General features: G+C 57.0%; 1 protein-coding gene across 3 annotated transcripts in view; it reads right to left on the bottom strand.

Annotated features, from left to right (window-relative positions):
- PRIMA1 (proline rich membrane anchor 1) overlaps positions 1-21,200 on the bottom strand; it is a 46,738-nt gene extending 25,538 nt beyond the window's left edge. Inside the window, exons 1-3 of one of the 3 annotated variants that reach the window (XM_079768440.1) lie at positions 21,073-21,200; positions 20,112-20,235; positions 13,350-13,485 (exon numbers count right to left, since the gene is read on the bottom strand). In XM_079768440.1, the coding sequence (XP_079624566.1) occupies positions 13,350-13,485; positions 20,112-20,204 (229 nt within the window). In that variant the 5' untranslated portion in view covers positions 20,205-20,235; positions 21,073-21,200. Of the gene's footprint in view, positions 1-13,349; positions 13,486-20,111; positions 20,236-20,689; positions 20,769-20,919; positions 20,992-21,072 lie in introns of those variants that run through there. The other 2 variants (XM_079768439.1, XM_079768441.1) reach the window with 2 other exon arrangements.
- Between the last annotated feature and the right edge of the window lie 4,273 nt (positions 21,201-25,473).

The raw sequence follows: 25,473 nt of genomic DNA, 5'->3' as shown, positions 1-25,473 counted from the left end.
TCAAACACCCCCCTGCCAAGCGGGGGCGTGCCCTTGGCCTAGAGCAGGCTTCCTCAGCCGGCACTGTTGACATTTTGGGTCGGATCGTTCTTTGTTTGGGGGGTGTCCTGGGCATCCCCAGCCTCTACCCCTTAGCTGCCTGGAGCACCCCTCCCAACTGTGATGACCAAAGGGTCCCTGGGGAACAGGATCTCCTGGTTGGAAAGCAGCGGCCGGAAGCGGTCCAGGGCCCTTCGCTGGCTCCTCCACTTGGTGCAGAGACAGGGGCCGCCAACGCGGGCACGGCCAACAGCGCAGACCTGGCTTGGCCTCCCAGAGCGCACCACCCCAGCCCCAGCCAACGGACGGAGTGAAGCTTGATGGCCTTCCAGCTGGAACCCAAGTCTCCAAGCCAACTGCCTCCACGGTGACCCCGGCTACCCAGAGGCCGCACCGCGGAACTGGCTGTGACTGTGGCCAAGAAGAGGAGGAGGCATTGTATTCCAAGGCACCCATAATTCTCTCGGCCAATGCAGGGGACAATGAGCCTCTGCCACCCACAGTCCAGCTCATTCTAAATATGACAACAAGGAGCCATTCACTCCGGGGGGCAGGGGACGGCCAGCTCCTCTTCCAGGAAACGGCGGCCTTTGGCCTCCTCTGACTGCTGGCAAGGGGGACACAGCAACTGGGGAGCTGGGACAGGCGTGGCTCGTGTTGCCCTGGTTTTCTCCGGTGGGAGGAAGGACCCAGACCAAGGGACGGCCCTCCCCGACCCGCCTGGCAGAGCTTCGCCCTCTCTCCCAGGCGGAAGGCCCAACGGTAGAGGCTCTTCGCGAGCCTCCTGTAAGCGCCACGGCCGGATGGAACCTGAATCCTCGGCAGGAGCCACGGCCAGGAATCAAACCCACACCCCTTCGGTGTCCGGGATGACACTCCAACCAGCTGGGCCACCGGCAGGGGCAAAACCCGATTTTTGACCACAGTGTGGGCTCCCCATTTTGACCACGCAGGTTCCAACCCTTGGAGGAGGGGTCTAGACGCTCTCTGGGCAGGGACAGAACGGCCAGCGCCAGTGGGATAGCTCCCAAGCGGAAGGTGGGTACATTGTGCGATGTGTGTTTAAAAAAACAAAACAAGCAAGAAAGGAATTAGTCGTCTGACTCAATGGCTGCACCTCCGAGACAGCAGCACTTAATACACGTCCCCGCCTCCGGCTCCCGCAGGCTCTCCGGGACTCCGGTGGGAAGGTCAGAGCGGCTAATCCCACGGGGCTTTATGGGGCTTTACGTGGCCCACAGAGAGCGTCTCAGAGTTGAATAAGGAGATAAACTGCTTGGCTGGTCACAGGGCCCGGCACGCTCTCAGAGATGAAAACCCTTTGTGTATTTCTGCCTGTGAGGGAATGCAGGGTTCCGCCCGCGGTGGGGCCCCGGGGAGGGGGCTTGGCTCCCAGGCTGTGGTTTAGGGCTCTGGGGACCGACCCCTCTGCACCGAGTCCTGCAAGCCTCCAAGTCTCTGAGGCGAGCTGGGCACTTCGGGGCACCGGGCTCCGTCTTGGTGGGAGCACCAGTTCAGTGAAGGAGGCGGGGGTGGGGGTAGAGGGGGGTGGGGGGGTGGTGGGGGAGTGGAAGGGAATGAAAGGAACAAAATGGGGAGAAACTCAGAGAAACAGTTAAAAATCTCTAAAAGTATCCCTAACCGGTTTGGCTCAGTGGATAGAGCGTCGGCCTGCGGACTCAAGGGTCCCAGGTTAGATTCCGGTCAAGGGCATGTACCTTGGTTATGGGCACATCCCCAGTAGGGAGTATGCAGGAGGCAGCTGATTGATGTTTCTCTCTCAGCAATGTTTCTAACTCTCTCTCCCTCTCCCTTCCTCTCTGTAAGAAATCAATAAAATATATTTTTATAAAAATCTCAAAAGTAGTGAGATAAAATTTGACAGGTCTTTACAGCAATCGATTCTGCCAACATTTGGGCCAAGAGGTTGAGAGCACGTTGTGCAGCATCTTGACTGATGGAGCCTGTCCCCGTATCTAAGAGGGGTGTTGGTGGCCCCCAGGTCACTGGGCAGCCAGAGCTGATGACTCACGGATGTGGCCACAGAGGGCTGCCCCCCAGCCTCAGGCTTCCTCATGGGCTCCCAGGCTCCCAGGAAGCACGATTCCAGCTGAAACCACACCCTGATTGGCTCCTTCGCTTTCCAGTCCTGCCCCCCTCCCTCCCCTACTGCCTCCTCCTGAGAACATTCCTTCAATAATAACACACACCCGAAACCCTGCCTCAGGCTCTTCCTCTAGGGCACCGGATCTAAGACCCGATGAGGGAGGAAAAATTAAAAAAATAAAAACGAAAACCAAAGACATGAAGTCTATGTAAGTACCTGACCACATGAGACTATGTGTAAAAGTTCAAGTTCACACATCAGCACTCAAAGCATAGAGTAGAACAGGAGCCCTGGTAATGGACACAGAGAGCCCTGTCTTCCAGCCAATCAGAACGTCCACACAGGCACAACTGGAGTCCTGGGGTCCAATCCGCACATGAGAACTTATGGACCCGGAGAGCTCTGTGGGCTGTACACAGGATGAAGTGGCCCTCTTCTCTGCCCCTGGGGGGCCTGCCAGTGAGTGTGGTCATCAGAGACCACTGGACTCATTCGGCGATGCTAACCACACCCCCGAGCACCTGGACCAGGCCTTGCACAGTCTGTACCTCTGTGGTTGGCCAGGTGTTTTGCAAGTGGCTGATAAAAGAATGTGGACTAGCCCCAAGCTATCAGACAAGAGCGAGACAGTCATCGAAAGAGACAGGAAGCGTCGCCCACAGTAGCAGGGCCCTCACTGAGGTTTCCAAAAATGGAAACACCCAACTTTCCTAGGGGCACCAGGCAGGACTGGAAACCCGGCTGCTTGGAAACCAGGCCTGTGGCTGCAGTTTCTCAGCCGGATCTGTGGTATTAGGGGAAGGACTTCTTTGTGGAGAACTGTCCCTGGTATGACCTTGGCCGTCCCTGGCATGACCTTGGCCGTCCCTGGCCCCTGTCCACTAAGTGCCAGTAGCACTTCCCTAGGCTCCTTCCCACCCCCCACCCCCGTCACTGTGACAACAACCTAAAAATGAACACCGCCCCCCAACACACACTTCCTAATGTACACTAGGGGGTGTTTTTACTTGTGATTGAGAAGCACAAGTAGAATACCAAGGGGAGAGAGGGAGAGGGAAGAAGGGTGTGTGTGTGGAGGGAGGATTCATCTGAATTTGGAAAAGCATGAACTTGGAGTCTGAGGGAGAGGGCTTGAAAGTGAGGGGAGGAAGAGGGGCCAATTTGGGGCGGAGGAGAAGAAGATGTCTGTAATATTTTCAACAATAAAGATAACTTTTTTTTAAAAAAAAAAAAAGGCCCTCGCCGGTTGGGCTCAGTGGATAGAGCGTCTGCCTTCAGACTGAAGAGTCCCAGGTTCTGATTCGGGTCAAGGGCATGTACCTTGGTTGCGGGCACATCCCCAGTAGGGGGTGTGCAGGAGGCGGCTGATCAATGTTTCTCTCTCATCGATGTTTCTGACTCTCTATCCCTCTCCCTTCCTCCCTGTAAAAAATCAATAAAATAAATTTAAAAAAAAAAAAAAGGAAAGGGAGGGGAGGGGCCGGAGAGAGCGCCGGTTGGAAGGAATAAACTCGCTCTCTGGGTGCTCAGGGTCACTGTACAATCCCAGTCCCACCGTCCTGAGCCCAGCGATCCTCCAGGCGGAGTGACAGTGCAGTTGCTCTGCCCCCCCCCAACCCCCGCCGCCGCCAGCCCAACCAGGCAGCTGGCGCAACCCATTCCTGACCCCAACCTCCCGGCCTCGAGGAGGGGGCCTTCCTGGAAGAGGAGCCCCCCAGAAGGGGGGCATGGTGTCCCCAGCCCGCTCTGGGCGTCAGCAGAGACCCTGGTGTGAACGTCACGGTCTGGAAGCTTCCTTCAGCCTTTCCTGGGTTTCTTCTCTAGAGGTCAAAGGACAAAGGGCAACGTAGATACCATTTACAGGTCACGGCCAGTCTTGCTAAACTGCAGGGGGGCCCACGCTGCAGGACTAACAGACACCACCCTCATCTGCAACCTACCCATGTTTAGGGAGAGGCACGGGACGAGCGGCAGCGTAAACCGAGCCCCATAAACCGGGCTGTGCAGGGGAACGAACAAGGCCAACCTCTTGGCACCGTCTCAGAGCGAGGTGGCTGCCCAGCCGGGAGCTGAGCACAGACTCACAAGTGCGCAGTGGCCTTGGCCCCGTCCCGTCTCCGAGAGTCATGGCCTTCCAGCACCGCGTGCTTCACCGAACTCGGCTGCTCAAAGCCCTTCGCTCTCCCGGATCCCGCCAAACTCCTCCGGTCACCCACCAGAGCCACCCCACTCCCACCACCACCGACAGAGGGCGCCCTCACAGTGGGCCTGTCTGCCTCTCCCCCTCCTCAGCTCCTACCCCCTCCTCAGCTCCTACCCCCTCCTCAGCTCCTACCCCCTCCCCAGCTCCTACCCCCTCCCCAGCTCCTACCCCCTCCCCAGCTCCTACCCCCTCCTCAGCTCCTACCCCCTCCTCAGCTCCTACCCCCTCCTCAGCTCCTACCCCAGCCCCACTCTGCTCCAGCCACACTGGCCCCCGCTGCCCCTCAGGCTCCGGGTGAGCTGTCCTGGGCCTCGGGCGGTCCTCTCCCCGGTGCCAGTGAGCCTCCTCCTGCCAGCCTGGCTCCCACGCCACCTCCCCTTCAGCTTGCTCCTGGCCCAGCCCCAGCCCCAGCCTGCTGCAGTCCACTGCCATTTCTCACAGCACCTGCCCCGTCCCGCAGACTACCCAGCTCACAGCGTGATCAGCTTTATTGCTTTCTGGTCTCTCTTCCCTGCCAGCGTCAGCTCTGCATCTGTTTTATCCCTGGTGTATCCCGAGCTGCTAAACTGCAGACGCGCTCAAGAAATGTTTGAATGAGTCAAGGCCCACCTGCCCGGCCATCGCCTGCCCCCGCCTCAGCTCCCAGTGCCCCGGGGCCTCTGGCTTGGAACCTCCCATCAGCACTCGCCTGTGACAACACGGACCAGCCCGTCCAGGGGGGCCTGGGTTGCTCCCAGCCACGTACCACTAGCTGCCTCACCTTGCTCGTGCCCGCCCACTCAGGGGAGGGGGGGGGCAGGTCACCTCCCTAAGGCATGGCATCTCTCCCCACTTTCCTGGCACACAGGGAGCTCCCTGAGCCTCCCGGATGAATTACTACATCACCACGTGCTTTCCAATGTCCCTCAGAGAGAAGCTCGCGTTTAGTGCTTACAGCTCCCTCCTCCTGCGGGTAAGTGGGTGCAGGAGGTGGACACCAGCTCCCCGCTCCTGATCCCGCGAGCTCTCCCCCGCCCTTGGGGCCTCCCTTGTCTCCGGGTCCCCTGGCCTGGTCTCCCCTCCCCCTCTGCCTGCCCTTCTCCTGCTCCTCTTCCTCCTGAGCCCCAGGCCGTCCTCCCCACGCTCCCCCTGGAGCCCCCACCCCACGGCCTCAGGGCCAGCTCAGGCCTCTGCCCTCAACTCACACCCACAAACCAGTGCCTTCCCCGCCGTCCAACGGCACCTTCCACGCCATGTGACAAAGGCCGCTCCCTCCATGAACTCTCTCCACAAGGAGCAGCTTCCTGCTCCCTCACCCCCACAGGTGGTTGGTCTCTGAGTCCTGAAGGTTCCCAAGCCCCGGGCCCTCGCCCACAGCCACTGCCCGGCACAGGCCAGCGCTCTCTCCCCTGGACCACCGCCTTCCGCCTTCAGTCTCCTGCCACTTCTTTCCCCTCCCCCGGCCTCCCCCCAGCCAGGGCTGCTAAAGGGAACTCAGATGGGAGCTCTCCGCCCAGAGCCTCCACTGCCGGGGGAATGCGCCCAAGATCCGCGTGCACCCTCAGGCTGGGCAGCGCCCTCGCTCCTCCAGCTCAATCCCCACGCCTCCTGCGCACGCCAATCCTGGGGTGGGCAGGCTGTCCGTCTCCAATGCTTTGCCCTGCCCTTCCTTCTGCCAGAACACAGCCTCTTCCCCACCTCCACTCCCAGGCTCCCCCCGAGAATCGAGAATGGTTCCCCCTCAGCTCAGCCAGGACACCTGCGGGACACCTGCTCCCCTCAGCGGCCCCGTGGGTGCAATTCCTGTGTGCGCTGCCTCTGCACACCGTCCACAGGGACCCCAAACTCCACCTGAGAGAAAGCAGAACCCGATCTTCCCCCGGGAGCCCCACTGGGGGTTCGCCCTGTCTTACCCGCTGTGCCAGCCTCAGACCGTGGCCACATGGAGATCTGCACACACTTGCAGGGTGTGCTGCTCCTAAACACGCACATTAGCTACCCCTCTGACAGGAGGACACTCACTTGACGCGGGAGAGAGAGGTGCGGGCTCCCAGCGTGAGGTGTAGACCCTCTGGGGCTGACCAGGGCGAGGGCACCCGGGCAGCCGCGGTGGATGAAGGGCACAGCTGAGCAGGTGCTGCTGGCGTCCTGTTGGCCTCGCTGGCTCGGCTTCCAGCTGCCTCCCGGCCTGGGGAGTCGCCTGCACCCCAGCTCCCTGGGCCCTCAGGTGAGTCACTCGCAGGAGCTGTGACCCCACCATTTCCCAGAGCTCCCCAGTGGGACGAGCCTCCCTCCAGGGTCCATGGTGGAAACTGGCTTGATATCACGCCCTTGGCTGCCTGCCGCCCTCTCCCCATCTCCCAACTAACCCCCTGCCCTTGAATTCTTGCCTCCTGTCTGTTTCTGGAGAAGCCCCAGCTCAGAGGTGCCCCCAGAGGCTCCCTGGCACATGGCAGGCTCGTAAAAATGTTGGTCCCCACCCTACCGGCTTATCCGGGAAAGTTCATCTTCTGTCTTCCTCGTCTGGTCACATTCACTCATTCATTCTTTCTTTCTTTCAAACCCCTCATGGGTCAAGCTGTGAGCTGTCTTGTCCTCAGGGATCAAATCAGAAACTCAATGGGGCAGAGTGGCTGCTGTGTGCTGGACACAGTGGGACATCCTAGATGAATTCCGTAATAACACGAAATAGCCCACATGGACAGGGTGGCCCCCTGAGCCGCACTGCTCTGCACACGGTCGCCTGCGAACCAACTTGCCCCTCTCCACAGCCCGGTGAGTGAAATGGTCCACAGGAGGCCAGAGTTACGGGGTGTCAGCACCAGCTCTCAACCCCAATGCAACCGGTGAGGCCATCCCCCTGCCGATGCTGCAGGATCCCCTTCCATTATGGGGGTGTCACCCTCTAACCACCTGCCCCGTGCTGGGCTTGGGCCCACCCTGCACACGCCGTCTGGATTCCGCCTCTCAGCAGAGGAAGGAGGCTTCCTCCACACTAGGAGGTGGGAAACTGAGGCTCGGGCCGTGGAAGAACACCGGGCTTATGTTAAATGTCCAGAACAGCAAATCCACAGAGACCGGAAGTAGATGAGTGGTTGTCAGGGACTCGGTGAGGGCGCTGATTTGGGAGGTACAGGGTTTATTTTTTTTTGGGGGTGTGTGTGTGTGTGTGACAAAAATGATCTGGAATTAGACTATAGTGATGGTTACACAACATTGTGAATACACTAAAAACTGCTGAAATGTATACTGTAAAACGGTGAGAATGGTGACTTTTATCTCAATAAAAAAAAGTACAAGGACGCGAGCACCAGGAAGTACACGTCGGGCACGGATGTGCGCGTTTGCCCAGATGTGAGTGCCCGTTGCCAGCTCAGCCTTGAGCCCAGGCTCCTCACAAGACGCCAAAGTCCTGGAGGGCAGGCTCCACGCTGGGGCAGCCCAGCGCCCTGCGGGAATCGGAGGCCACTCACTCACGCACACATCTCTCGGACCCTTGGCCCCAAGTTCCGTCACACCTCACCTTCCCTCCCTGCCTCCTGCCTCTGGTTACAGCCAAGAGTATCGACCTCAATTCCTAAACAAATCACCCCCTCTAGGGTGGGCCGGGCATCATTTCTAAAGCTCTTGGGTGGTGCCTACGTGCATCCAGGGCTCAGGGTCCCTGAGGGCAGGGCTGTGACAGTTCTCTGAAGCCCGGGACCTGCAGGGCACACACTCGGCAAAGGCTTGTTCAATGAATCGATGGGTAAAGGTTTTCTGAGTGGATTCAAGTCCACATAAATCCATAATCTTTTATTTGCTGGATACAAGCATGTAAGTGGGAGACGAACAATTCCATTTATTGAATTGGGAAAGGGAAAGCCAGTACTTAAAAATAAATAAAATCACTTTTTGAAAGAAAGCCAGCAACTATTAAAATTCCTACGATGTCAGACGCTCCAGTCCAGGGGCGAGAGCCGTGCTCACAGGGCCCTGTGCTCGGCTGGAGTGGAACTCACGGCAGAGCCGGCCCATTTTATGGATGGGAGAGCTGAGGCCAGCTTGGGGAAGAGATCCATTCAAGCAAAGGTTATGCTGACAAGAGGGTGGGGAGGTACCGGGAGCTGGGCTAGGCCTTCACCTGTAGTTTTTGCACTCACAACCGCCTCTGGAGGACGGAACCTCGTCGCTCACGCGCAGACAAGAACAAGGAAGTTCAGAGAGCGTGAGTGACCGCACACAGCTGGCAAGAGCCAGGCCTGGCCTCCAGGTCCTCCTACTCGCAGACCAGGCAAGAGGCTCAAAGATGACAGGACAGAAGTCCTGCCTCCCACACATGATGAACATCTGATACCCCCATACCCCAATCAATGGTGACATTAAGGACGAACTCAGCACGGACACAGCCCACCAAGCAAGAGATAGTCAACGTGACATGGCCCATGTTGGACGCCCACAGTCCCTCCTCACGGCTCACTCTGGGCAAAGATGGAGCTGTGGGGTTCACCCTCTTTCCCGAGGAGCCTGGCGCCCCAAGGAGAAGGCTGGTCCCCAGGGGTGGCCTCACCCGCTGCACCCATCACGGCATTACAGCCTTCCAGGCGCCTCCTCTTTTGCTGTCTCCAAACTTGTCACAACCCAGAAAAAAATCGGAACCTTCATAAAGTCCCAGAGATTGTGTCCGTACAAAACGGTAGTCACTAACACACTCAGGGTTGGGGGGGGACTTTGAGCTGCTGCTAACCCCGTCCGGGCGCCCCCGGGTTTGCATTAGCCCATTGATGAGCTCACAGGCATCCCGAGGACCAAGCCGGAGTGCCGGGAGTGATGCCTGCTTGCTCATTGCACAGAACCTGGGACATCCCTGCCCCACCCAACCACAGCCATCGGAGTCCCTACCCCACCCCCCTAACCTCTCAGACCGGACCAGGGCTCGCCGTGGCTGCCTCTCCCTCACCCCCACCCAGGCCACATCCAGGCTCCTCCATCACTATTTCTCCTGGACCCAAGCCACAGCCTCCTCGGTGGGGAGCAGCCTCTGCAGAGTGTAAATGAGGCCACACCCCTCCCCGGCTCGAAACCCCCTAGAGGCCTCTAAAGAGAAAGCCCAGCCCCTTCCCCAGCCTCCAGGGCCCTGAGCCTGCACGGTCTGGCCACGGCCTGCTCTGGGACTCGCCCCCTCCTGTCCTTCACCCAGCAGCCGCCCTTCGCGCACCCACCCCGAGGGCTTCCTGCCTGAGGAACTTGCACTTGCTGCTCCCTCCGCTGAGAACGACCTTCCCCCAGACTACATCCTTCAGCCGGCTCTCAGCTGACATGTCATCTCCTGTGCCCAGACCATGCAATGCAGGTGACCCCGCAGTTACCCCATCACATCACATCATTTCATTACCTTGTGGCACACATTGCCTTCTATTTTCCCGGTGATATCTGTGGTCTGTTCTTCTGTCCCAGCCCCCGCCCCGCCCTGCCCTGTCTGTGCACGCAGAGAGCAAGCTACAAGCTCCATGGCTGCAGGGACCCTGCTGGCCTGATCCCCATGGCATTCCCAGAACCCAGCCAGTGTCTGGCAATAGGAGACAGTCAAAAACCCTTGCAAAAGCAATGAATTAGTAGCTACTGAGGACCCATGACATGCCAGGCAGGTGCTAAGGAGCTGGGGCTCTAAGTGGACAAGCAGACACATGGCCATTGTCTGCCTCTAGCAAAGGATCCAGGCATAAGTCAAGTAACTAATTAGATAGTGCATGGGTGGGATGACTGCTATAAAGGCAAAGGAAAGTTCAAATAGTATGTGCGCGTGTGCGCGCGCGCGCGTATGCGTGTGCGTGCGCGCGCGTGTGTGTGTGTGTGTGTGTGTGTGTGTGTGTGTAAGGTGGTGTGGTTTTAAAATGTTCACAAATTCCCTGGCGCTCCTCTATCCAGGGATGGAATTGAATTCCCGCTCCTGCAACGTGACCTCCTCAGCAGCATCATCCGAGGGCATGGCTTCCATCTGCTCCTCTGCTTTGCTTAGGCAAAGAGAACCTCCATCAATAAGCACTTAAAGAGCCCATGTCACTTTTTTTTTTTTAAAAAAAAAAGATGTTTTTGTTTAGTTCAGAGAGGAAGGGAGAGGGGGAGAGATAGAAACATCAATGATGAGAGAGAATCACTGATCAGCCGCCTCCTGCACACCTCCTACTAGGGATGGAACGTGCACCCCGGGCATGTGCTCTGACCGGGAATTGAACCCTGACCTCCTGGTCCATAGGTCGACTCTCAACCACTGAGCTGCACCAGCCGGGCTCCCTCCCTAGTTTTGGTATTGCTCAGGCCACTACAAGATGGGTTTCTGTTGTGTGTAACTAGAGACATCCTGCCGTAGGACCAAACCTCCTCACCCAGCAGTGCCCTCACGCCCAAAGCTCAACATAGGTGGCGGCCCCCACCCAGGCACTCCCTGCCCGCCTCCCCTTCTCTGCAGCCCCTGCCTGGCTTCAGGTCCTAATGGATGGTCTGGGGACCGAATTATCTCAAGATTCCCTCCAGTCTGGTAGCTCATGCCCAGTCCCTGCTCTCAGAAAAGTTGATCTTTCTGAAACAGGTGTACAGAATCACGCCATTTCCCTGCTGAATACTTTTGTGGGCTGATCACGGTCTACAGCGGTTTCCTGAAGGATGGGCTACTGGACCCTGAGCTAAGTGAGCTGGTTTTCCATGGCACAGGGACCCAAGGGCACAGTGAAACGTAGAACAAGAAATTCGGCCCTTCTGATTCTCTTATAAACCTTCTGATTTCTTTATAGAGAAGAATCTCCGCATGGAACTACCACGGCTCTGAGAGGAAGGGAGAGGGAGAGAGAGACAGAGAAACATCGATGTGAGAGAGAAACCTCGATCGGCTGCCTCCTGTATGCACCCTGACCAGGGATGGAACTCGCAACCCAGGCACATGCCCTGACCAGGAATTGAACCTATGACCCTTCGGTGCACAGGACGACGCTCCCAACAACTGAGTCACACCAGCCGGGCCTCATTACACTTATTGTGAAGGTCACCTTTGTTCACGCAAGTGATACTGGTCTTTCAATGACAGTACTTATGTCAACTTTCCTTTGGAAATTGATTTGCATAGCCACAAAAGTGAGTCTATTTAAAGAAGAAAGGGCAACTTTCAGGAGGTATTTGGATATGGTAAATGACGTTTGGCAAACAAGGATTCACAGGATGAAATCAGCCATATATACAAGGCCCATCCCAGTCCGCCCCTTGGCCACTCCTTTAAACCTGCTGAAGGGCTCTGACGCCCGAGGGGAGTCTCTCAGAGTCACACCTCCAGCCTTTGCCCACGCTGTTCCTTCTGCCTGGATGCCCTTCCCCCACAACCTCCGCATCAACCCGGAGCAATCCCATTCATTCTTTAAGACCCAGGTCAGTGTCACTGTTTCCTGCGGCCCAACTGCTCAAGGGTTCCCGGTGCACCGGAGAGCTACCACTGTGCTCCCTCGGGCCACCCGCTGTAGGCAGCGGACAGGGGGCCTCCCTGAGCTGAGAGATCCCCGGAGGCCGGCTGGGTCTCTCACTGTGCCTGGCACAGAATTTCCGTGAGGTGAACGGAAGGGCCTCGCACTGGGGCTGTGGGTCCATCAGAGAGCACAGGTCTGCAGCCCAAGCAGCGGGAGGAGGGAAATTCTAAAGGAAGGGAGCAGAGTGATCTGCAAGGGCAGGTGCCTGAGTCTGGGCCCCACAAGACGGCTCAGGGATTCCTTCCGGTGAGAGGAGGAGTGAGCATCCTGGGACGGAAGACTTCTGCAGGGGCTCCAAACCACCCGGCACTTGTTATCACGCTACTTCCTTAAGCCCCACCCCAATGACTCTGAGTTGGTGGGTGTGAAGTGGGCCCCTGAAGCTTTAGTTTTTTGTTTTGTTACTCCTCACGGGAGGGTATTCCACCCTCCCCCCTCCACCCCCCGTTGATTCTTAGAGAGGGTGGAAGGGAGGAGGAGAAACAGAGAGAGAAAAACATTGATGTGAAAGAGACACATAGATTGGTTGCCTCCGCATATGCACTGACCAGGGCCAGGGATCAAGCCTGCAACCCTTTAGTCCGTGGCCCGATGCTCTAACCACTGAGCAACCTGGCTAGGACCATGAGCTGCACTTAAAATAAATGCTTCAGGCAATGCTGAGGACCCCACAGGTGTCAGGTAAGCATGGAGACAGGTAGGAGCCCAGCAGACAAAACACAGAAATGCCCGTGACTGCAAAGATCCTCCAGAACATTGCATCACTGCCTGCACCCCGAGAGCCTGGCCTCACAGCCGACCAGGGAGCAAAGCGTCGCCAAGATTATTTAAAGTACATCCCAATACCTCGTCCCGATACCTCAGAGATGTGTTTACCGACAGAGAGCCACACATGATCGCAGGCATTCTATAGCTAGCGGGAGCGATCGATCCAAAATATAGGCTCTCCTGTTAGAGACCTTGTGGCAATTGTAGGCAGGGAACTTAACCCACAGAGGCCAGGACCGAGGCCCTTTCTGCCTAAAGAAACCCTCCTTTGTTTGAATGGCCAGGAAGTCAAATTGTTCATAGAGGAAGTCAAAGCCAAGGAGGGAGGGGTGGGGGCAGGGGTGGGTCGCAGAGTTCACTGCGAGTGGCTGAAAGGCATCCGTGTCACTTTGCTCCCAGAGCCTACACTTCGGTTCTACACTAATTGCCTCCTTAAACCAGAATTAAAGTCGAAAAATGAAAGCATGTGCGTGGGTGGGATATACAAGACCAGTGCCCTGGGCCTGCCGGCCGAGTCACTCATCAAATGGAGACTGACTTTTATCTGATTAACCGATGGCGAAGCATCCTTCCCCCTCGCTCAGGGTCATTCTGTGGGGACGGCGCGTTGCAGACTGCAGGGAGAAGTTGGGCCTTGGCTTCCCTCCTGCTCGGCCAGTGGAAAATTACCAAGGAGGCAAGGCTGCCCTCTGCCACGCTCGCAGGCTCTCCCTGGGCCCGGAAAACACACGGAGGAACCGGAAACACGCCAGCCTTTACTTACCTGGGGCGGAGAGGAGCCTGGGAGGCGGCGGGGGTGGGGGTGGCGGGGGCAACGGGGGAGGCGGCCGGCACTGGCAGATGTGTTGACAGCTGTCAGTCACCTTGGAGCAGGACTTCTGGGGCTCGCCCTGGGTCACCTGCAGAAATGGGCACACGTGCCCAAGAGAAGACAGTGAGGCCACGGGGAGCCGAAAGGGGCCCACCCCACCCCCTGCCTGCCAGGCTGGAACTCGGGGCTCTTCCCCAGGCCACGGCAGGAAGAACAGGCAGACGTGGGGGTGGCTCAGAGAGAATAAGCGGGAGGCTGGCTTGGCGGGTTTGACGACGAAGGTTTTATTCCCAGCTCTGCCAGGGACCGGCCATGGGACCGTCACAGGTGGCTTCAGTATTATTAAGGGGTGGATAGGAACTTGAAGGTCAACTCCTAGAATCGCCCCCTCAGACAGATGAGGAAACTGAGGCCCAGGAGAAGTGGCTGCCCAAGGTTCTCTCACCGGATGACAACAGGATACGGACTCTGCACCCTCAGGGAGCGGACCCAGCCACTTCTCCAGGCTTTCTTGCAACGGAACAAGGCCAAGCTGTCCCTTTCTCTCCGGCCACAGCCCCTGACAGGCCCTCCGTCTTGGGGGAGGAACCTTCCTCGCCAGGCATCTGCTCCAGTGGCCCAGAATGTTCTCGCACCCCTTCCCCCCGCTGGCCTGTTCCTCAGCTTGGCTAGCACCTCCTCAGGGAAGGGCCTGGGACCTCCCTCACCTGGTCAGATCTCCTCTTAGTAGGCTCTTCCGGTTCTGGGGGGCAGAAATGTGGGTGATTCCCTGGTTCCTGTCCGTCTACACCTTCGGACTAGAGATCTATGGGGCGAGGGCCAGGCCTCGTCTCTCACTATCATAACCTGGCTAAAGCATGCCGGCCATTTAATAAATATTTGGTGAATGAATGAATGAACAAATGAATGAGTGAATGAATGAATATTAAAAATCGGACCAGAATCCACCCCTCTTGAATCCTGGTCTGGTGTTTTTTGATGTCAGTTCCCTCGCTCGTAAACTAGGAAGAGTGGCGGGAGTGGGTTGTGCTTGACCAGCGGCTCCCAACCCCGGCTGCACCTCAGAACGTCCAGGCAGCGTTAAAAGGCCCTCACACCTGAGCCTTCCCCACGACCGGTTCCAGCAGAGGTTCTGCAGGTGCGGCCAGGCCCGAGTGTTTTGTTTAGCTTCCAGGTTACACTGCTAACGGGTGCCGTGGACTGACCGCCCGCGGCCCTCCCTGCGGCAGGGTGCGTGCATCCACGAGGCCCGACCCGGGGAACAAGCGGACTTAAAGGCATGCAGGAAAAAGGAGGTGGACCCCCCCCCCCCACCACCACCACCGCATCAATAATGATCAATTATGCCCACGGTGAATTTCTCTGGCTGTCATCTTGAGTGAGCAGAAACCCAGAACGCCAATTTCCCTGCAACCAGCCGCGGACGGCTGCCTTAGGCCAGTGCAGACACTTTGCTGCCGAGTCCCAGGCCCAGCAGAGCGGGTCCGCAGGGCTGGGGTGCTCTTGGCATTGGCAGAGGTGAACAGGCCGGGGTGCCGGCAGGAGGTGAGCTATGTACAACCCTGACAACATCTGGGAGGCCAGGCAGCTCCTGCTCACCACCTTTCCTCGTTTTCTAGGACCCACTGTGGTTCAAACTCTGGAAGGCAATGTTGTCTCCCGCTGGGAAGCGCACAACCTCGAGGGTGAGCCTTTTCTCAGTTACTTTAAGGGGATGATGAACTCTACACGCCCCCCCCCCACCCCCACCCCGCCTCCCCACCAGTGCAGCCCGGTTCTCATCCACACGGAGCCTGTCCTCTGGATCCCACCTTCTAGGACTACGGGGGTTCTCGAGAGCCTCTACCAAGTGTGTGAACTTCAAGCAACCGGTGCCATTGCCAAAGCCATTACTTTCCCACGCTCCGAAGTGCAATTTACGCGACGGAGTTCAAGAGCAGCACGCTTGTTTAACCTGGCCCAACACAATGACCTACTTTGGGGAGAGGATATAAGGGCACAGATGTGTAAGCGTTTAGTGCAATGAAATTACAGGCAGGGACGCCAGGGCCAAGTTTCCAGGCTGAAGCGGGAGGAAGCATTTTAGAAAGTGACGGTGTCTCGGACAACGGCCCACTGGAAAGGGGCCGGCACAGCTGCTCATCACCAGAGTATCCAGGCTGGGCTGGCTGGCCCTCTCCCTGAGGGGTGGGCCCTGCGTGGGCGCCTCACTGGAGTGTGGTCCAGTGCAAACCAGTGGCCGCTGAGCCTCTCGCCACTGACAGTTGGCTACTCAAACCCTTTATCTACCTTCCAACTTCCATTCATCCTTGAAACCCAGTTCCAGCACAGCCTTCATGGGTAAGCCACCCCAACCCCAGGACCCCCCAGACTAGACCCAACTGCCCAGGGATGCTTCTTCACCTTGTAAGCCCTTCTCTTTGGGGGCATCATCCCCACTGCTTTATAATGATTGCCCCCCCCCCCCCCCCCAACACCTCTCCCTTACCGAAGCTGGCTGGTAAATGAGTCTGTGCTTTATTCATCCTGATCAAGTGGACTTCCTGAGCCCTAGTGTGTGTCAGCCCCGGGAGGCAGCTGTCATTTCACCACGAGGATAACCGGGAGAGGCAGGAGCTACCATCCACACTTAGCGGGGGGGACGGCAGGACCATGAGTAAGTAACTGACTGGAGAGGCACGAGGCCTGGCACTCGGTTGGTGCTCAGTGAAAAGATGTTGTTGAGATGATCCGCCCACCAGTGTAGAAACACAGGATCTACCCCGCCCCCAACCTGGGTCCACTTTGGGGTTCGGTGGTCTGGTGGTGTTGCATTTAGACAAGGTCCTCAGCACTGGGAGCGTGTCCCAGTACCTGGCTTGGTTGGTTTATCCCTTAGGGAGTCCCACAAGGAGAAGAAACGTGCCCTTGTAGTCACCTACTCGTAGCTGGACTTGACCAAGGAGGGGCCCAGAGAGGCCAATGACTTGCCTGAAGCCCCCAGAGCAAAAGCTGGCATCATTGCTTCCTAGGACGAGTGTTTACTCCACTTCTGCCATCGCCTGCCTCCCCTCCCCTGCTCGGCAGTGTTCTCCTGGGGCCTGAACCCTGAGGCACCGGCAGGTCCTGCAGCCTCCGTGGTACCTGTCCCTGGAGTCTGGGGGACAAGGTGCTCCCCACTCCTGGCCAATCAGTACAGCTTTTTGGTCCCGGGGATACTGCCTCCTAAATAGTCATTGAATCCATTCACGTCTCCCCCTTACCACCCTAACCAGGACACCATCATCTCTCTGCTGGGCAGCCCTGGCCTCTCACGGAGAGTTGCTATGTAAAATATAGGGCACCCTGTTACATTTTAGATAAACAAACACCAATTTTTTTAGTATAAGTTATGTCCCAAATATCATATGGGATATACTTATGCTGAAGAACAATTTGTGGTTGACTTGAAACCCAAATTTAACTGGATGCCCTGTATTTTTATTTGCTCAATCTGGCAGCACTACCCCCACCAGCCTCTTTGACCCCCTTTTCGAATCCATCCTTCCTGCTGGAGCTGGACTGAGATTCTGAAATGCCAGTCTGAGATTGCCATCTCTTGCTTAAAACCTTTGAGAATCCCTGAAGCCCCCAGGATCAAGTCCCAACTGCAGGATACGATGTTAGTAGCTCATAGCAGTGGCCTCACCCGCTCTCCTCCGGCCTTGGGGACTGTTGCCTCTGCCTGCGTACCTCCCCCACGCCTGCCCCCGACTCCGACTCCTCCTTGGGCATGTCTCAGCTGAGCACCACATGGGTCCCTTCCCCCAGATCCCAATCTCTGAGCTTTTCGCTCCCGTTGCGCTTATCTTGCCTCTAATTACTTGTTTAATTATCTCTCCAGAGCCCGACTGTTGATGCCATGAGGACTTGGGACCACGAGGTCTCTTGCACTTAACATAGGGCCTGGCAAACAGTAGGTGCTCAGTAAGTGCTGCTGAATACCTAAGTGAAGCTGTAGTGACTGGCCACAGGGGGAGGTCAGCATTGCTTGGGCCTGAGGGTGGCACCGGCTCAGCCCTGGAAGACCCGTAGGCTCGCATCCGAGCCTGTCTCCCTGACGATGGCTTTAGGAGGACACCCACAAAGATGATGGCTTCTGGCATCTTTTATGGTGACAGGCCAGCACCACAGTAACTTGATGAGGCACACTCCTGTCACACCTAATAAATTTGCCAGCCTGTCATCCTCTTTGCTTGCAAAAAAAGGAATCATCTGGAAGTGAACTTAGAAGAACCCTAAATCACAAAAGCTCAAAAGCTCAATTCCAGACACATTAAGGAGAAAAGGGGGAGGCTCGCGAGTGCCCCCACACCAACCTGCGGCACTTTAAATGTCATCTGACTTTAATGATTAAGTTTCTTATCATCTAGGCAGAGGCTTCGGGCTGACTTCAAGGTAGGAATCTGGAGCTTTGGGGAACACAGGTCTCTCACTTCACCATTTATCCTAATAATTAGAGGACTCCGTTATGTCGGTCTCACCCGTCCAAATGCTCACAACTTCGGGGGAGTCTTCTGGCAAAACGCTCATGAAAGCACAGAGAGCTGAGTTCTGTCTCTGCCTCCGAGAAACTCCGATGATGAGACAGATTTTAGTCTCTCCACTTAAAGGGACATACATGGCTTCATGCACTTCCGTTTTTCCTCTTCTCCCTTCTGTTCCTCCGGATTCAGCGCTTTTGCTTAAAAAAAACCCAGACCCATCCATTCCACAGCCCTTTCCCCTTGGCTTTTCGGTCCTTATCATTTGTAGATTAATTTTTCCAGAGCTTCCAGCCAAGATTTTATCCATGCTACTTGTCTAGAGGATTCCTTTTCTAATTGATTTGCACAAAAATTGATTGTATTGAGTAACAGCATCTGAAGCACACACACACACGCTTGTGTAAGTTCTGTCTAGCTGAAGGACACTGTTAAAAAACCAGGCTGTTTTCACAAAATGGTTTCTTATGGTGGTAGTGGTGGCGGGGTGGTAGGGAGGTGTTGGAGAGTAGGAGGGGGTGGTGGTGGTGGTGGTGATGGGGGTCTCCTGTCTCTACCCAGCAGCATTCTAGTCTCGGAGACAGACAACACCTTCGTGTGGCTCTCCATAAGCTGAAAAGTCTTATGGAAGACTGTAAGCAAACAGATGTAAAAACAAAGTGAACTTAATGCCTGGGGTTCAGCTAAAAGCTGAACAAGGGAAGCTGGTCCCCAACCACCTGAGTGTTTAAAAGTGACAAAACCCTGCACCCTGAGGAGGCAGAGCTGAGTTTAATAACTGCAGTTTCACACATTAAACAAAGCTGTCAATTCCGAAAGGAAAACAATTGTGAGTGAGGCAGAGGCAAGCCAGAGACGGAGCAGAAGGCAGGCCTGGTGCTGGGGTGGGTGGTGGATCCTGGTCGACCCGCCCACGCAGCCAGCATGCTGGGCCCAGCTTCAGAGCCCCTGGATCTCTCCCTGTGCTCACTCCGCCGCCCTCCAGGCAGGACTGACTGAGCTGGTTCCCAGCAGGGCCCCATAGCTTGCGACAGCTCATGGGCCACGGCAGACTGGCAAGCCGTCTCGCCCATCCCTTCCTCTGAGGACTGTCACCCCGTACTCAGATAACCACCTGAATGATCCCCAACCCCCCAAATGCCACCGGAAGTGAAGCTGCAAATACCCAGAGAGGGGTATTTAAATGCCCCAAACAGCAAAAATGTCCTCCAGCACCTGCTGAACCACTAACAACTCAAAAAGATGCAACAGACTATGTGGTGGTCAAGAGCACCTGGCCAGCCAGGTAGATGAGCAGCATCACTAGCACTAATATCAACAATGGCCGCAGCAGCCACCACTGGTGTTTGCTGTGGTCTGGGCACTGTGCTAAGTAGTCTTTATGTGTTTCATCTCATCAAGTACTTGTAATCGCACAGTCAGGAAGAAGGAACCAAAGATCAGAGAGGTTAAGTGCACTGCCTAAAGTTGCCCAGCTGGTACGGGGCAGGGCTGGGGCTCAACATTCAGAGCTGACAGCAAAGCCCACCTCTTCACACCCTCCACTGTCCCACTGACCGAGTAGGTTCCGGGAGGCACTAGGGACCAGCCCATCGAACCCTCTCTCTGACCTTAACAGAGGTAACTCCAGCTGGTGGCTGCCTGGCCTCAGTCCAGGGACCCGGGGTGAGGAGTCCATCCTCAGGCAATGCTTACAGATGGACAGTTATTTCTTACGTCCTCCACGCGTGGCCACCACTTACACCCCGTCCACATCCCCAACTCCACTCCCTACACGAAACACAGCCTCTCCCGTGTTGAAGTCCAGCGTAAGGCTAATTGGAAGTTGACTAGTGGGAGATAAAAGATGTATGTCCTTGGGATCCTTTTCTTTTTAAGTTTGCAAAAGCTCGAAGGTTTCTTTCCCGGCGTGTCTGCAATCAGAGGTCATCACCAAGAAGGCATTCCCTGCCTAAGCCCTTCCTGTTCCCTGGCCTGTCCTGCAGGTCTTAGGCCACAACTGAAGCCTCCCTACGGGGTTTCTTAGCTCTTCCAGGCAGGAGTATGGGGAGGCCCGAGCATCTTTTCGGTACATAAACTCTCCCCAGGACCAGCCAGAGGGGCGGCTGCAGGAAGCTGGGGTCGGAGAGCGAAGTGACACCCCCGCCCCCACCGGGTCTCACCCAGGAGGTCTCCAAACCGGTGCAGCCCGGCAACCCGCGCCACCGCTCACCTGCACGAAGCCCCAGAGCGGGTGGAGCGCGCAGTGCAGCAGCAGTGAGGGCCAGCAGCAGCCGCGGCGCAGCACCAGGTCCCGGAGCAGCATCTCGACCCGCGGCACCCGCTCTCGGGGCGAACTGTCAGGGGAGCAAAGCTCGGGTCAGGCGGGCGCCGCGGGCGCGGGCACCATCGCGGTCGCGCACTCGAACACGCAGCGGTCCGGGTTGGGCAGGCACGCCCCGCAGCCTGGACCCCCCTCGTAAATCCAGCTTTGCCCCTTCACTCTAGTTGGCACATTCGAAGACCCTTCGCGCACACTCACAGAAGCCGGCATCCCAGAACTCACTCTATCCTGGCGCACATTCCCAGAACCCTGCGTGCACACTTTGGCCCCCGGGCACCTGCCCAGAGCCCTGCGTGCACACCTCGGCCCTGTGCGCACCTCCATACACAGCCCAGCACACGACACAGCCCCGCGCATCACCCCAGAAACAGCCAGGCTCAACTCACTCCTACAGTTGAAACCTTTCAAACCGGGCGGGCACCGCTCACCCTGGGTGCACACCCACAGACACAGCCGTGCACACCCACCGGCCGCTGCCTGCACACTCGCTGACCCTGCGTGCACAACACCAGGAAATCACACGCTGCGCGCACCCTCCGCGCCCCGCCGGCTCTCACTGCGCACACTGCAACCTATGCACTTCCGTGCGCACCCCATTCACCCAGGCGCGCTCTCCCGAGCCCCGCCTCCCGCCCCAGAGCGCGAGCTCCCCCCAGGTCTCCATCTTCGGCCCCATCCCTCTGGGGCCTCACGCCACCTTGCCTGGGGGCCGCCCCAGCCGATCCACGGCGCGCCGAAGGGAGGTCGCACTCCCCCCGCGGCAGACTGTTCCGGAGCCGCCAGACGGCCCCCATTTAAAGCCAGCCGCCTCCCCAATCCCCCGCCCTCTAGGCGGAGCCTCTGTCCTCACCCTGGCGACTGCGCGGGCGCCTGGGGGCTTCGCGTGCCGGGGAAGAGCGCTGGATACTGGAGCAAAAGTTTGCGCGCGGCTGGGGCCTCCGGGGCCCCTGAGCTGGGGTCCCGGGCGTGGCGCGCTCGCACCGGGTGGCTCCCGGCTGCGCCTGGCAGCGCGCAGGGCGGGAGGGGCGGCACCCGGCGTCCAGGGCCGGGCGGGCTGCCGAGGCGGAGGCGAGGGCGGGGAAAGTCTCCTCCAGGCCCCCAGGACCAGGCGGCGAGTGCCCTTCCCGGATCCCCGCCCTCCGGTGGCACCGCCAGGCGGCTTGGGGCGCGGGGGTGCCGAGCTCTCCTCGTCCGTCTCGCCTGCCCGCGAGAGGAAGCGGCGAGAGCCGCTGGCTGGGAGCGCCCGCTCGGGCAGCAGGGCCGCGGGCGGAGGCGAAATAAATAATGCACGAAAAAGGAAAACAGACGTGAGCCTCGCCCGCCTCCCGCCCGGGCTGCGCTCCCGCCCGCGCTCCCCGCCGCCGCCGCCAGCGCCGCTGCAGTGATTCCTCGTCTCCATCTAGCGAGGCTATTGTGTACTGGGCGCTTAATCATTCATTCACCCACCCGCGAGGGAGCGGGCGCCCAGCTCCGGGGGACTTGCTCCCTGCTTGCCCCCCCCCGCCCCAAGTTTCTCCGAGGCGTTGGGAAGCGGGTGAGGGCTGATTCGTGGAGACCCCTTTTTGCGCTCCGTCCTTGAGGACTTTCTCCCCTCCCCGCCCCACCCCATTCGGATGGAACGGGAGCCCCCTCCCCCCACCCCGTGCGGGCCCCCCAAGTGCAGGGCCCAGGGCTTGTCTCCCTTCCATAGTCCAGGTTCAGGGACCTCTCCCACCACCGCGCTGAGTCTTGGAAGGAGTTGCCTATGGCCCCAGGGGGTGGGGAGAAAGATCTCCGCTCTGCCTCAGCCAGCCGTCTCAGACTCCTCTGCTTGAGGCCACATTATCAACAAGTTGTCGCCTAGTAGTCCGGCCCGTTTCGCTCAAACAAGCTGCCCCTGGCCCCGCGGGCCCCACCGCAGGTCAGTGAAGCCAAGCCGCTCTGCTCTTCCGGGGGCAGCGCGTGGCCAGCGCTGGGACTGGTGGACTGGCCTTCCGGAAGGGCCCCCCAGGCGTGGGCCACCCTACTTTTAGGTACCAGGGGCTCGGGACAGAGCGGAGCTGTCGGACACCACAGCTCATTCATGGAAGGGACATGTTCTTTGTCCCTTTGCCCAGTCTCTCTGGGCCCTGAAGTCACCCCTTAAAACACATACTCTGAGTATAAACTGTCTGCTCTGCCCGTGAGCTTTCAGACCCATTTCCTGAATGGGCTGCCCTGAGGCCCTTCTCCAGCTAAGCTCTGCAGAGACGCATCGGAGCCGAGCAGGGGCGATGCTGGGGACAAGCATGCAGGAGGCCTTGCCCCTTCCCTCCAGGAACTTGGTGTCTGATCTGGGAGACAGAGAAAAGCAGCGATTCCACTGTCCACTGGCATTCCACTCCCGGCTGTGGCGAGAGAAAGGGGCCTGCACTGTAAGGGGGACAGAGGAAGGAAGACGGGAGGGAGGGTCCCCTAAAGGTTTCCAGGACCAGGTGACCTGCTGGCAGTGGGGGTGTTTTTCAAGTGTGGGGAACCCCTGGGGCAAAGATGTGGAGATTCTTGTTCATTCACTCGCTCATTCACTCTTTCATTTCATGCACGGTGTCCGTGAGCACCTGCCAAGGGCCAGACAGAGCACTGGATGCTGGCTTCACCACAGTGGACAAATCAGGTCTTGTCGCTGCCCTGAAGGGGGCCAGGCTTGAGGGAGGAGAGCTGGAAGAAAACATTGGGGGGGGGGGGGGTGGAGGCTTCCTAGATTACTTTCACCAATAGCTTGAAATAGGAGAATGAGGCACAAAATGGAGCCCTATTGGCCAGCTGAGGTTAAGGTAACACTGAGTATGTTAGAGCCTTGCCACGCTGGCCAGGCAGGGTAAGCTGGTCAGTATGCAACTTCCATCTTTAGACATGACACCAGCCCCTCATGCTTATGCATGCAGCTCTTTGCCACTTAAAAATGCTCTTTTTAAAAACATATATTTTTATTGATTTCAGAGAGGAAGGGAGAAGGAGAGAGAGATAGAAACATCAATGATGAGAGAATCATTGATTGGATGCCTCCTGCAGACCCCCTACTGGGGATCAAGCCTGCAACCCCAGCTTGTGCCCTGACTGGGAATCAAACCCTGACCTCCTGGTCAACAACTGAGCCACGCCAGCAGGGCCACCTAAAAATGTTCTTTACATTACATTTTAATCCAATTCTCACAACTCTTCGAGGTACATGTAATTGCCCCATTTGACAAGGTCAGGGATGTGACTTACCCAGGATCCCACAGCCGCTCACCTGGGATTCAGAAGTACTGACCCCCAGCTAGAGGTCCAATATTTTGGAAGAGCCTGGGCAGGTGTTGGAAAGCCTGCATTATCCATTCTGGCCTCCAATATTCCATACTTGACCCAATCTATATGCCTCTTGAATGTCACCTGACCCTCCGAACACCATGGAACATCCCAGCCTTTCTTAGGGTGAACACCAGGCTCTGTCATGGGCCCCCTCATGCCTCGGTAGGACCTAGAGAGACTCTGGCTCCTCTCCCCCCTTCTGGGCTCCTATGGCAGCCCACAGCATGGTACCTGGGATCTGCCTACAGGGGCCAGGAAACTCTACTCAGAAATGCAGGGGAGTTAAACCTTGGGGCAAATTTTGACCAGTGAAAAACAAGAGCTGGGAGGGGCCCAGCATATGGGTTGCAGTGGTTCCATTTGGCCTGTCAGGAGATAGCTAAAAGGCATGAATGAGCAACTGGCAATATTTTTTTTCTGAAGAGATGGCCAGCTTGGCAACACGCAATTTTGTGTTTGCTTTCCTCCTTCTTTGCTTCACTTCCTTTCCCCCTTATTGCTGTGGCCCTAGGGTTGTATCCCTCAATGAAGTGTTAGCAAGCAAGCGTTGCTTCACGCTCTGCTCCCCAGGAACCAGGGGTAATCGGTGCTGCCGTTCTTAAGTTAGATCCAAATATCATAGGAGGGTGTGAGCAACTCTGAATAATGCAAGGGGTGGACTGTATTGGAGCCCAGTGGTGCACTTTCTCAGATTTGCTTGGCTCCACCTGCCTCCCCATGTTGTTCAATGGAGAGGACAGCCATCACCACCATTGTCCCATCTCCTCAGCCGCTGGTATCACAGCCTCCCCCAGGGTGCTTCCGTGAGGCTTCCACAGTGCCCACCTTGGCAGGGACCCCAACTGCAGTGGGCCCAAGCCCAGCCTGACCCTACGCACGGAGGTGTTGGCTCCTACCACCAGTCCCATACTCAAGTGAAGTCCCACACTATAGAGCGTGGGATCTGATTCCCCCAGCAACTGTCTGTAGACAACCTGAACATGTGGGGAGTTAACTCCTGTGGTATGAATTTTGATCAACAAGAGAAAAGGGTCTGGAAAGATCTGGTAGGTAATCCATCTGCCTTTCTCCATCCATATGGCTTATTCAAATCTGTCCTGTGTGGCTGAGCAATGGGCCGTGCCCCCTGGCAAAGCTGGGGCCTGCTCGGTAAGCATGCCACGCTTCCTTCCTTCCCTGCCTCCCTGCCTGTTTCCCCTCACTCCTTCTGAACCTGGCATTGAACCCCCCAAAATGTGTCATTACATATACTTTGCTTTAGGGTCCCTTTTGGGGGGATCCTAGGCTTAGACAAGTTCTTAGATATTTCATGGGCTCTAGAAGTTATGGCCACGTTCATGAAATGAAGTGGGACACCATGGCAGCCAGGATACTGCATATCCGAAACATCGGTACAGCGGCAGCGGATTGGAAGTGGTGGCTCCTTAAGCGACGGATGACTTTCCTCAGGCCTCCATTTTTCTATGAGAACAGGCACATTCCAGGTGGGAAGACCATTTTAAATTATTTTTTAAAGATAGAACACCAGTTCTTGCCTGGCAGGCGTGGCTCAGTGGTTGAGCGTCAACCTATGAACCAGGAGGTCACAGTTTGATTCCTGGTCAGGGCACATGCCCGGATTGTGGGCTCGATCCCCAGTAGGGGGTGTGCAGGAGGCAGCCGATCAATGATTCTCTCTCATCATTGATGTTTCTATCTCTCTCCCTCTCCCTTCCTCTCTCTAGAATCAATTAAAAAAATGTTAAAAATATAACACCAGCTCTTGGGTTAGACTGCTTGATTCTCTCTAGCTGTATAATCTTTGGAGAATTTCCTACCCTTTGAAGCCCAACTTTTTCCCTTTTCTAGCAGGAATTATAATAGTATCCTCCTATATAATAAAAGGCTAATATGCAAATTGTCCACTTGACCAGGAGGGGACACATATGTAATACCTTAATCA

The sequence above is a fragment of the Cnephaeus nilssonii genome (assembly GCF_951640355.1).
Source record: "Cnephaeus nilssonii genome assembly, chromosome: 4".
In the NCBI taxonomy this organism is placed as follows: domain Eukaryota; kingdom Metazoa; phylum Chordata; class Mammalia; order Chiroptera; family Vespertilionidae; genus Cnephaeus; species Cnephaeus nilssonii.
The sequence above is the reverse complement of the archived record's forward strand: the minus strand, read 5'-3'. Positions and strand labels throughout refer to the sequence as shown.